Source organism: Pipistrellus hanaki (assembly GCF_964339955.1).
Source record: "Pipistrellus hanaki genome assembly, chromosome: 3".
NCBI classification, from domain to species: domain Eukaryota; kingdom Metazoa; phylum Chordata; class Mammalia; order Chiroptera; family Vespertilionidae; genus Pipistrellus; species Pipistrellus hanaki.
Genome location: NC_140505.1, coordinates 78,056,159 through 78,068,281, shown reverse-complemented (window position 1 = coordinate 78,068,281; position 12,123 = coordinate 78,056,159). Strand labels below are relative to the sequence as shown.

At 44.0% G+C, this 12,123-nt stretch overlaps 2 protein-coding genes and 1 long non-coding RNA gene across 6 annotated transcripts in view; all 3 read left to right on the top strand.

Annotated features, from left to right (window-relative positions):
• LOC311620215 (histone-lysine N-methyltransferase SETMAR-like) overlaps positions 1-8,968 on the top strand; it is an 85,843-nt gene extending 76,875 nt beyond the window's left edge. The window contains exon 2 of the mRNA XM_084879453.1: positions 7,682-8,968. Within this exon, the coding sequence (XP_084735579.1) occupies positions 7,868-8,893 (1,026 nt within the window). The 5' untranslated portion in view covers positions 7,682-7,867 and the 3' untranslated portion in view covers positions 8,894-8,968. The remainder of the gene's footprint in view (positions 1-7,681) is intronic.
• Positions 1-12,123, top strand: part of LOC311620254 — a 387,779-nt gene that overhangs the window by 88,810 nt on the left and 286,846 nt on the right. The window lies entirely within an intron of this gene.
• The window catches only part of RCBTB2 (RCC1 and BTB domain containing protein 2), a 108,180-nt gene that overhangs the window by 22,916 nt on the left and 73,141 nt on the right, over positions 1-12,123 (top strand). For 3 of the 4 annotated variants that reach the window (XM_084879393.1, XM_084879391.1, XM_084879390.1), the window contains 4 exons: positions 2,085-2,275; positions 3,002-3,128; positions 4,844-4,983; positions 10,421-10,551. In XM_084879393.1, the coding sequence (XP_084735519.1) occupies positions 2,085-2,275; positions 3,002-3,128; positions 4,844-4,983; positions 10,421-10,551 (589 nt within the window). The remainder of the gene's footprint in view (positions 1-2,084; positions 2,276-3,001; positions 3,129-4,843; positions 4,984-10,420; positions 10,552-12,123) is intronic. The other variant, XM_084879392.1, reaches the window with a different exon arrangement.

Here is a 12,123-nt window from a genome sequence, read left to right as displayed (position 1 = left end):
AGAAGTTGTGACTTGGGTGAAGAATTCATGGGAGAAAAAATCACTGACAGTTGCATTGCAAATGCACTGCGAGCAGGCTACCTTGACAAGAAGTACTCATTTAAAGACAGTGCTATTGCTAAACATGAGAGATTTGGTCCACTGATTCTGAAAGAAATGAAGTCACAAGAAATTCACCAGGAAATTCAGGAATTGGATTGTTATGATGATGTTCCAGAAGATGATGACATGATTGTCATTGAATAAATGACTAAATTCTTGCTACTGTAGTATTCACAGTTTGTCTGGTTTGTGTTGACAACTACCGTACTACCGTATCGTATACAGGTAATAAATTTCCTTTATTTTCATTTAACAATAAATGTGTACCGTATTCTTCTTCATGGAAAAATAAAACACCCCCTGAAAATAAGACCTAGTGCATCTTTGGGAGCAAAAATTAATATAAGACACTGTCTTATTTTCGGGGAAACAGGGTAGCCTTGGTCCGTGTGGGCTTCCCAGGCTCCCACTGTTCTGTGTTGTTGACTGTTTCCCAATGAGTCAATAAAACGATCTACAAATTATATTTAGTAAGACACATACTAGGTGCTTGGGGAGAGAGAAATAAGCCCGTGGATCAGCCTGGCAGGAACTTGTCACTAACTGAATAAATGAGACGTGTCCACCTGGAAGATACCGGGCCCCGCGGCTGCTGTGGACGGCAGCACTGCACGAGCTCAGGTGAGCGAGAGAGCTCTTACCTCGTGGCTGTTTGAACTGGACCTTCAAAGACGGGCAGGATTTTTGAGGCAGAGGGAAAGGAAAGAGCATTCCTGAATTAGGACTTGAACTGTGAAGACAGACATTGAGGGGCAGTGTGTACTCCTGTTTGTTGGAACACAGGGTGTGTGGGCAAACGTCATTTGAAAGAAGGTTAGACATGGGTGGAAGCCAAATTATTGATGTCACTTGTCTGGGTTTTATCTTGTGGGGAATCGCTGAGGGTTTGCAAGTCCTGGTGAGAATGGTGTTTCAAGAGGATTACCAACCTTCCAGTGTTGTACCGTATGGGTCAGAGGAGAGAGAAGTTCTAAGGCAGTGACCTAGGAGACTGCTCTATTAGTCCAGATGTGGGGTGTGTCTGACCGAGGGTGATGGCTGATGAGGGAAATTACGAAGGGGCTATGTCATCTGTCACCTGGATATTCTGAAGACAGTGGTAGGTGAGGAGGGAGAAGAAGCCAAAGAGGACTCAGTTCTGAGCTGAGTCACTGAGGATGCTGATCCCATTGCCTGTGTGGCAAAACCGAGATGGCCGCCTCCCTTGGGGTGAAATAGTTTACTGTCTTTGAATCTGTATGGTGGCTTGTTTAGAGCAAAGTAATTGCTTCCAAGTCAACAGAAACAGTATTTTGTGAGAACCGCCTCCCTGGCAGTCACGAGCCTATCGCACCAGGCCTCACACGGGATCCCAGAACACTGCAGGCATGGGCTCCGGATGGCACAGTCCGGGGGCATCACTCTGAGTTCACTGTCCACCGTGCGAGTTGAGCATGCTTTGTCTGACTCTAAAGTTGGTGCTGTGTTGATGAAAATATTGTTTTGAACCTGCGTCAGGCTGGCTCTAGCCTTTATTATCTACTTCAGTGAGTAAAGTTTTAACAAAAAGTTATATCATTCTTCTCTCTTCTCTCTTCTCTCTCCCTCCCCCTCGTCCTCCTCCTCCTCCTCCTCCTCCTCCTCCTCCTCCTCCTCCTCCTCCTTCTTCTTCTTCTTCTTCTTCTTCTTCGTCGTCTCTCGTCTCTCGTCTCTCGTCTCTCGTCTCCGTCTCCGTCTTCGTCTTTACTCTCTTGAATTGTACTGGATTTCAAAATGGGATGCTACATATTTTTATAAGCCTGCTGGCTAGAAGTAAGATCTTCATGAGTTATAAGTGCATTGAAGTGTAGCTTCAATGTAGATACCTGTGTACTGCCTGAAAATCTAGGAAATTAGGTGTGTAAGTTCGTTTTGTTTTGTGTTTTGAAATCAAACCTAAGGGGAGATGAGATAAAGTCATGTCTTCTCCTGTTTACGTGTCTTCTTGGTGTTTGTGAATTTAGAATTATAGAAATCGCAGCCTGCCACTCCGCCCACACGTCTGCCGCCAAGACCCAGGGCGGGCACGTGTACATGTGGGGCCAGTGCCGGGGCCAGTCCGTGGTGCTGCCGCACCTCACCCACCTCTCCTGCACCGACGACGTGTTCGCCTGCTTTGCCTCTCCCGCCGTCTCCTGGCGCCTCCTGTCTGTGGGTGAGCTGATCACTGTCCATGTGGGTCAGGGGTCTTCAAACTACGGCCCGCGGGCCACATGCAGCCCCCAGGGGAGTCTGATCCTGCCCGCCAGGTTTTTTGGGCAGTGAGCACAGCCAAGGTGTTACAGTAGGAATTAGTAGTTCATATAGTCCGGCCCTCCAGCTCTCTGAGGGACCGTGATCTGGCCCCCACTTTAAAAAGTTTGAGGACCCCTGAGTGGATGATGCTTGCAGACTAGGAAGAGGACTCTGGTACTTTAATTTTGATAGGAAAGATGTTGTTTGGTGCAGTATCATATCATTTATTTCCCTCTAATGGGCTCCTGTGAAAAGGAACTAGTTTGATTGATTTATTTCTCTTAAAAGTATCAGAAACTAATACTGCCTACTAACTTAAAAGTACTTTTATTTGACTACTTTTAATTTGACTGAGAAATTATTTTTTAGCTAGTGTGTTTATTTAAATATTCAACAATTTCATTTAGTGAGGCAGTTTTGGACTTTGTTGTTTTGCCAGATTTATAAACAGATGTGGGTGAGGTTTTAACCCTTAATGATCACAGAGGTGCGAGTGCATATTTAGGAGAGAAGCGTGGCTCGGTGGTGCAGTTATTTTAGAGCTGATGTTCCCACGAGTGTCCGCGCCAGAGCCGTGCTGCACTGCAGCCGCGTTCTCCTTGTGTCCGTGGCTCACGCTGGGAACCCGGTGTTGTTGTTCTCTTAGAGCCTGACGACCACCTCACAGTAGCCGAGTCTCTGAAGCGGGAATTTGACAACCCCAGCACCGCGGACCTGAGATTCCTGGTGGATGGAAAGTACATTTATGCACATAAAGTCCTTCTCAAAATCAGGTATGGAGTCACTTACGTTGAGAATTAAATAAGTCCGCACATTTGTTATTTGCCAAGGAACTGCTCTAGGCACTGCAGTAACCATGGACCGCTGTGAGGCCGTTTGCCCTCTGACAGCGGGGTGTGGCGCAGGCGGGAGCTTTCTGCCAGGACTCCCGGCCCCCAGGCTTCCTTACAGGAGCTGCCCAGTGGCCCGTGGCTGGGGGAGCAGCCAGCTGCCGGGGGCGTGTTGTGTGCTGTTGGCATCGCCAGCTTCAACACAAGCAAACCTCCGCCGGGCTCAGCCGGGAACACCCCTCTCCCCGCTCAGCTGTGGGGGACGGAACTCTTAGAGGCTTGAAAAAAAGAGAAGATCAGGCTTTTCCAGAGCAACAGATCCAGGATAGAGCTAACACAGGTTTTTAAAAAAGTCAAATATATTGGTATAAATTTTGACCAATGAGTTACATCCATTTAAAATCCATTTAACATGCACGTTTGAGGAGCTTTGACACATGAATGCACCTGTGAAAGCATCACCCCGAGTCAAGATCGAGAATGTTCCTGTCACTCCTCAGACATCCGTGCCCTGGGCTCTGGGGCAGGTAATCTCTTCTGTCAGATGGTTAGCATTTTCTAGAAGTTTATATAAATGGAATTACACAATATGCTTTTTTCTGTGCCTGGCTTCTTTCTTTTCACATAATGATTTTGAAAACCATCATGTTGTCTAATAGATACTTAAATCCCACATCCCACTGCAACAAATAACAAGCTCAATGTAGCATTTTAGTCTCAAGCTCACCTCTCGGTATGGTCAGGCTGTACAACATTTGTTCACTTTTACTATAGCCCATAAACCTTCATAAAGGGTATGTGTGTGCATGTGTGTGTGTGTGTGCGTGTGTGTGTGTGTGCGTGTGTGTGTGTGTGTGTGTGTGTGTGTGTGTTTTCCAGGGCTACTGTAACAAAGTACTACAAACTAGGCTTCAACAACAAATATATTCTCTCACAGTCCTGGAGGCTGGGAGTCAAGATCAAGGTGCTCACCGGATGGGTTCCTTCTGAGGTCTGTGGGTTCCTTCTGAATCTGACCCATCAGGCTCCTGGCTTTTGGTGGTTTGCTGGCAGTCTTTGGCATTCCTTGGCTTTCACACGGTGTTCTCCCTGTGTGTGTGCGCACCTGTGTCCAGACTCCCTCTTTCTCATAAGGACACCAGTCATAGTGGATCAGGGTCCACCCTAACGGTCTCATTTTAGCTTGGTAATTACTCTGTAAAGACCCTTTCTTCAGATACCGTTATATTCTGATGTTAGGGCTTCAACATATGAATTTTCTGAGAGACAACTCAAGCAGTAACAGGAAGTGAAGAGACCTAATTACTCAGCGGTTACAAAAATAGCCTCCCCTGGCTTCCTCCCCGATGCCGCTCAGTGGCCATGGTGTTCCTCTCGGAGGCAGCGCTGTCTCCGCCCGTGGGCTGCAGGGCCAGCTCGCCCACAGCAGCCCGCACGCGCAGCCTGGATAAGTTACTGGTTGGTCGAAAACTGGCCAGCAGAGGAAGTGAGGGGCCAGAGCAGGGACACGAAGGTGTGCAACTTGGCGAGTGTCATGTGTAGTGCTGTGTTTCCCTTCTCCTTGTTAGGATTTCCCCCTTGGAGCCCCACAGGGTGAGCTCCTTGTGTTAACTGCTCTTGCCGCGAAGCTGGGACCTGACATGCTTTTCTTCCTCCAGGTGTGAGCATTTTCGTTCTTCGTTGGACAACAGTGAGGACGATATTGTAGAAATGAGTGAATTTTCGTATCCTGTTTACCGAGCCTTCCTGGAATACCTGTACACAGACAGAATCAGCCTTCCCCCTGAGGAGGCAGTAGGTAATTGATTACCACCTGACTTTACCAAGAGATTGGCAAAGTGTTGGGTAACCTGGCCAGGTGATTACTGTGGAGCCTAAATGGATGTCGCTGTGAGTGCAATCGCAGAAGGAGTTCTCTCTTTGTGTGTTGAACCCAAACTTTCCCCCCTTGTTACTAATCATTCAGAGGTTGACTGAATAGATAAAATAAGAGATAGATGAATTATCATCACTGTGCAGCGGGTTCCACTCTTACTATATGTTAGTATTGTACATAACTTTTAGCTATCATATCTATTGCCCTCAAGATGTTTTCATTATAAAATAGATAAAATCCACATCATAAGCCCTGCTGGTCTCCGTATCTGTGAATCTCCATCCCAGATGGCTTTGGGATAGACCACTGTGGTCTGGTGCATCCCATCCTGAAGGGAGCGAGGGGTGGTCACCTGACATTAAAAAAGCAACACAGGGTACCCAATGCGTGCAGAGTTCAACAGATACTAAGTTTCAGTTTACAGCTGTAAGGAACTAAAGGGAGAGTTCAATCCCAAATTTTTAAACATTCATTTGATGTGTTTATGAATGTCAATAATTTTTTATTTTTATTTATTTTTTTTTTTTACCAGATTAGCATGTAATTTTACTCAGGAACAAAAGTCTGATTTCTGAAGTTTTACAGTTTCCTTCCTTTCTTGACAATGTTTTAGTGCCCATGCCCAGCCCTAAGCAATAAATGCAAGCGGTCAGTCAGGAGGGTCAAGAGAAGCCTCCGTTGGGAAGAGCAATGAGCAGAGCTCTGGGGAGTCAGGAGTGGGCCGTGCAGATACCCAAGGAAGAGCAGTGTAAGCATGCGTAACAGTGCGTGCAAAAGTCTAAGACAGGAACAGAGTTAGCGTGCGGATGAGGAGGAGGAAGGCCAGGACGGTTGTAATGGACTGAGCAAGACTTATACTGGGAGGAATTAAGGAGTTGAAAGCTGGGCAAGATCATACCTAACCACGAAGGCCATGGCTAGGAGCTTGGTTTTTTTTTCTTGGTGTGAGGCTTTGAGCATAGGTTTGTGTTATTTAGGGTTTGCTTTAATTCTGACAGTAAAATGAGGGGGAGGGGAGAGAGGAAGTGGCTTACCCCAGAGAGTGTCTTTCTCTCTCACACAGGGATACAGGGCAGGGCATTGCTGTCTGTGAACCCTGTGCTCATGGTCCAAGACCGCATTTGCATTACAGGCAGCAGGATGGAGGAAAGGGCAGCGACAAAGGGGTGAAGGGCAAATGCCCAGAATCTTACGGGAGGAAGGGTCCTGTAAGTCCCACTTACTTCAAACCATGGATCGGAGCTGGCCAAGCCGTAACCCAGCCAGGTGCATAGGAGGTGGGGGAAATGTGGTCATATCCAGGTGGCCATGACTGTGTGTATAGTGGAGAAGCAACAAGTAGCTTCTACCATAGGAATGACGTGATTTGTCTTTAAAAGATCAGTGATTCTAATGCTTCCGGAGTGAGGTGACGGCACCCTGGGTTAGTGGTGTAGCTGTGGTGGCGTTGAAGAGACCAGATTCTGGCTATTTTAAAGATGGAGCTGATGGTATTTGCCAATGGCTGGGCTGTGGGTGTGAGGGGAAGAGAAGGATGACTGCGCTGAGGTGCTTGAGTGGCCGGGGTAATGGAAGTATCACTCACTGAGGATGGAAAGGTGTTGCTCTTGAGTTTGAAAATTCGAAGGAGCTGATTAGATATCCAAGTGGCAGTTATTTTTATCAGCCCCTCCGCCCCCCCCCCCCCCCCCCCGAATACAGGGCCCTGGACAAGAGCCCAAATAAAGGGCTACATGTCATACACCTACAAACTTAGTTATATGTGATGCTAACTTCAGATAAAACATGTCCAGTCCTCAGACCTCGAAAAGTGTACCTCCGTTGAGAACCGAAAGGCCAGGTCTAAGTGTCAGTCGGAATCCAGAGTTGTGCGACTCCGTGGAGTTCTGTGCTGAGCATAGTGGCACGGGAGGCACAGGCGTCTGGCCTCCAGCTTGCAGCCAGGTGCCTCTCTTTTCCCACCACAGCCACATCCTGCATCACAAGGGGTGTGTGGGCACCACCGCCTGCATGTCCAAGCTCAGCCACCCCCACCGAGGGCCACCCCTTGAGGCTGGGGGGCTGTGCTTTGGTGGTATGGTTTGGAGGGGAGGGAATACCCACACATGTGGTCTCAGAGCGAGTTAGTCGGGGAATCCCAGGTCCCAGACACCCAAAGTGTGCCCTAAGAAAGAATGGGTACAGGCCCCTTGACCACACTTTGGTGGTGAGGGGTGTGCCTGGCAGAAGTACAGAGTGAGGCCTCCTGAGCAGAGACGAAGGAGGATCCTGTCTTGGGGCAGTTCCTACGAGTCCCGGTCAGTGTGAGTCTGAAGCTAGGGAGTGCGAGGGGCTGTTGGTATGAGTTTGGGAGTTGTTGAGAACTGACCAGAAACCACTGAGCCACTCACAACTCTTAACGGTTTCAGCACCCTCCAATGGACCACAGGCTTTTCTTTCATATCTTTGATAATGTGCGTCAGATTACAAAGAAAGCCAGTTTCTGACCAAATTCTTCCACACGGACAAAACTCAGTAGCGGACACAAACAGAACAGTTAATGTTGTGAGACGGATGAAATCCCTGCTGTCTGTCCGTTAGGCCCTCTATAAAGTAGCTTGCTTGGAAGGTTAGCTTGAAGTATCGGGTCTAGTAATAATTAATGTCGTTTTTAAACATTCGTTTAAAATCTTGCTTGGCGTTGACTTGTATTGACATAACCTTCAAACACGTGGTATCTACAGAACGTGTGAAGTGCAATTAACAAGTTTTGCTTGAAAAAGTTTGTGTTTGGTTTGGTTTTTGTTGCAAAACTAGGGCTAAGAAGATGGCGGATGAAGAGCATATTCGGCACTGCATGCTTTACGAGTTCCAATTAGGAAGAAAAGCAAGTGAGGCTGCAAAAAATATCTGTAGTGCTCTTGGTCAAGATGCAGTTAGCGCCAGAAAATGCCAGCGTTGGTTTGAGAAATTTCGCGAGGGAAATTTTTCGTTAGATGACAAGAGTGGTCGAGGCCGGGTGTCCAATTTTGATCAAGAAGCTCTTCAAGCTCTTTTGGTGCAAAATCCTCAAATTACCCAACAAGAGCTTGCGACAACTTTAAATTGTTCACAAAAAACAATTTCCAATCAATTGCGTGCACTTGGCAAAGTCCAAAAGTTTGGAAAATGGGTTCCTCATGAGTTGACCGACAACAACCGTAATCAAAGAGTCACAATTTGCAGTTCGCTCCTCTCTCGTCAAAACCGTTTGCCGTTTTTAGAGCAAATTGTTACCGGAGATAAAGAATGGGTGCTGTATGTTAATTTGAAAAGGTGGCCTCAATGGTTGGACAAAAATGAGGCTCCCCAGCCCACGCCAAAACCTGACTTGCATGCGAAAAAAGTGATGTTGTGTATTTGGTGGAATTTTAAAGGAATTCTTCATTATGAACTTTTGCCATCTAACCAAACCATTACAAGTGCAGTGTATAGTGCCCAATTGGAAAGGTTAGCCCAAGCTTTAAGAGAAAAAGAACCCGCGCTGATTAATCGGAAGGGCGTAATTCTTCACCACGATAACGCACGACTGCATACTGCAAGAATCACTGCTGAAAAACTGCGCCAGTTGGAATGGGAAGTTCTCCCTCAACCTGCATATTCTCCTGATATTGCCCCTTCCGATTACCATTTGTTTCGTTCTTTGCAAAACTTTCTTCTTGGAAAAAAATTTAATAATGAAGAATGCCTCAAAAATGCATTGACCGAATTTTTTGCATCAAAATCACAAGAATTTTACAACAGAGGGATTAAAATGCTTCCTGAGCGTTGGGCACAAGTAGTAGAAAACAACGGCAACTATATTGTTGATTAAATTTTGTTGTATTGTTTAAATAAATTCGATTTTAAAAAGTATTAGAAAACAACATTAATTATTACTAGACCTAATAGATGTAACAATATTCTAGTAGCAGGGTTTAGCTAACCTTTTGACCAGCCTATGCTGGATGTAGACCTAGCAAATGGACTACTCCAACGGATTAGGACTACTTATGCTCATGGTGCTTGAATGCCATTCATGCGAAGGCAAAAGCACCCTCAAGGTATTTAGAGCCAAGCCACATATCCTAAAACTCCTCATTTCACCAGCAACAAAGTACTTCTAGCCCTTTCTGAAGATTTAGGTAGTATCTGAAACTCCTGACAAGGGTCTTTCAAGTGCTAACTGGCCATGCCTGACTGGAGTGCTTCATAGTGTCCTATGGGGAAGAGATCAATTACTGGCATTTGAAACCACCGGGCTAGAACCACTTAGGGCAGCGGTCACCAACTGGTGGTCCCTGAGGTCCGAAAGGTTGGTGACCGCTGACTTGGGGGAATAAGTGAAATAAGAATATGAGGATTGAACCCTGGGGCACTCAAACATTTCAAACTCAGGAAAAATGTCTAGCCAAGAGACTTTAGAGTAACTAATAAAAAAGAAAAACATAAGCAAGTAACAAAGCATTTCAAGAAAGGGATGATCATCAGCCACAGGAAATTTTTTAAAAAATATATTTTATTGATTTTTTTTTTTTTACAGAGAGGAAGAGAGAGGGACAGAGAGCTAGAAACATTGATGAGAGAGAATCATCGACCAGCTGCCTTCTGCACATCCCCTACTGGAGATGTGCCCACAACCAAGGAACATGCCCTTGGCCGGAATCGTACCTGGGACCTTTCAGTCCGTAGGCCGACGCTCTATCCACTGAGCCAAACTGGTTTCGGCTAGCCACAGGAAATTTTGTGTCCTTCTTGAAAAAGATGAAACTGGAGAATAGCCTTGGACTTGGCGTTGTGGCAGCCTTTAGTGACACCCCCCGGTGTGATGTCAGGAGTGGAGGGGGTGGGATTATGCCGGGAACGGCTGGAGATGAGAATTGGAACTCAGAAAACGGAGGCAGCAGCAGAGGACTCTCCCCGGGAGGTCTGCTGGAGAGAGGACAGAGAAACGGGCAGGGTGATGAGAGGCAGACCTGTCTCCAGGAAAGGTTTTTATTTATTTTTTTTCTTTTATAAAGAGAAGAGCACTATTATAGCGTGTATGTATGCTGATGGAAATGACCCTAGAGCAGACATCGGTAATGCAGGCAGACAGATAATAGAGGCATTTCTAGGAAACATTAAAGCCTTGCTCACTGCTCTTATTTTTTCCATGGCTGCTCTTTTGTCTGTTGTATTTGCTCAGGTCAGCTATGTTCTTAGGGAAAGCCATCTGCTCAGAGTGTATGAGCACAAGTCTATCTATACAGCTTCACTAAGGATTATATTCCAAACAATGTCAAAAACATCGTAAGGGTTGAGTGAGTTTAAATCAGGATGCTTGAAGTCACTCCCCCCCATAAACATCTCTTTCCACCAGGATTGCTAGATTTGGCTACATTTTATAGAGAAAATCGTTTGAAAAAGCTCTGCCAGCAAACTATCAAGCAAGGCATCTGTGAAGAGAATGCCATTGCTCTGCTCTCTGCTGCTGTGAAGTATGACGCTCAGGTAAGAAAAGCAATTTTTTTTTTTCCAGTTAGCTTTCCTTCTGGAAGAAAAATAGGTAGGTGTCTACTTCATATCTTTACATTAAGTAGGTTAAATACTTAATGTAAACAAATACAATAAAGTATCAGAAGAAATATTAGTGAATATAATGTTAGGGTAGATCTCAAAGGCAGGAAGCCATAAAGGAAAGGATTAATGGATTTGATTAAAAAAAAAAAAAAAAAAGAAAAAGATGCTTATACACCAAAAAATGCCACAAAGAAAATTAAAAAGTAAATAATATGCTGGGAAATTTTTTGCAACATATGATAAAGCAAGCTTACCATGATGTATAGTTCTTAAAAATAAAAAGATAATATGACTGAAAAAATGAACTATATAGATTTATGAACAAGTGAAAAATATAAATAAAAACATTTGTCACACCAGGGAATATATTTTTAGAAATACTACAGCTCAGAACAATGGCTGTTCTCCTAAACTGCTGATGAAAGAGCAAACTGGTACAATCATTCTGGGGCCCAGTTTAGTATTATATGTATTAAAAACTCTAAAGATATAATTCTTTAAGAAGTTCACATAAAGAAGTAATCATGGGTTTGGACAAAAATTAACTTAAAGACTTAAAGATGTTTATTGCAGCATTGTTTATAATTTTGAAATGTTAGAAAAAGTCAATGTGAACCCTAGAGAATTATTTAAACTATATAGAATATTAATAATACAAAACCATGCAGCTATTCAATGTATATCATTAACTGAAAACTATGGTCCCATTTTCATTTTTTTTAAAAAGTGTAAGTAGCTCAATTTAAAAAGACTTTTTTTTTTTTTTTTTTTTCATTATCTACGAAGAACAAAGACTAAAAAATATAGTCAGTGGTTATCTTTAGATGGTGGGATTATGGATGGTTTTCATTTCCTTATCTTTGTTTTTTTTCTGAACTTTGTGCAGTGACCATGTATTGTTTTGATAATAAAGAAAGGAAAGAAAACCTGTCTTAGAGCTAAATCTTTAGGAAACAGGCTATACTTCTTGGAGTTGATTTCCTTTTGTTATAAGAATATCCTCTCCTTTGGTTAAAAAAAAACAGGGACATTTTAGTGGTGGGTGGAAAAAAGGTTTTAACCTTTTTTGTGCTTATAAATAATATGCTTAGTAAAGAAAATTTGAAAAATAAAAAAAGAATAAGGAAGGAAATGACTCATCAACCAGAGAACATAATGTATTCACACAGCTCCTTCTAATCTTTTCCTAGATTACATTATGTATATCTCTAAATATTAGTGTTTGTTTTTTTTTTTTGTTTTACAAAGTCTCACCCAGCTAGAACCATTGACATTTAAAAGCATGGTGAATGTTGGTCTTGCATCCAGGTAATACAAACATGCAAAATGCTTTCTGGCAAAAAAAGGAAAAAAAATCAATGTGCTTTTTGTAGTTTGTTAAAAGCATGGTGATAATACTGGACTCTGGTGAGCCACCTCTGATGGCGATATGGTGGATGTATTGTGTTTCCATCTGAACTAGGCTTAATTTCCAGGAATTTTTCCTATTCCCTACTTATGTGA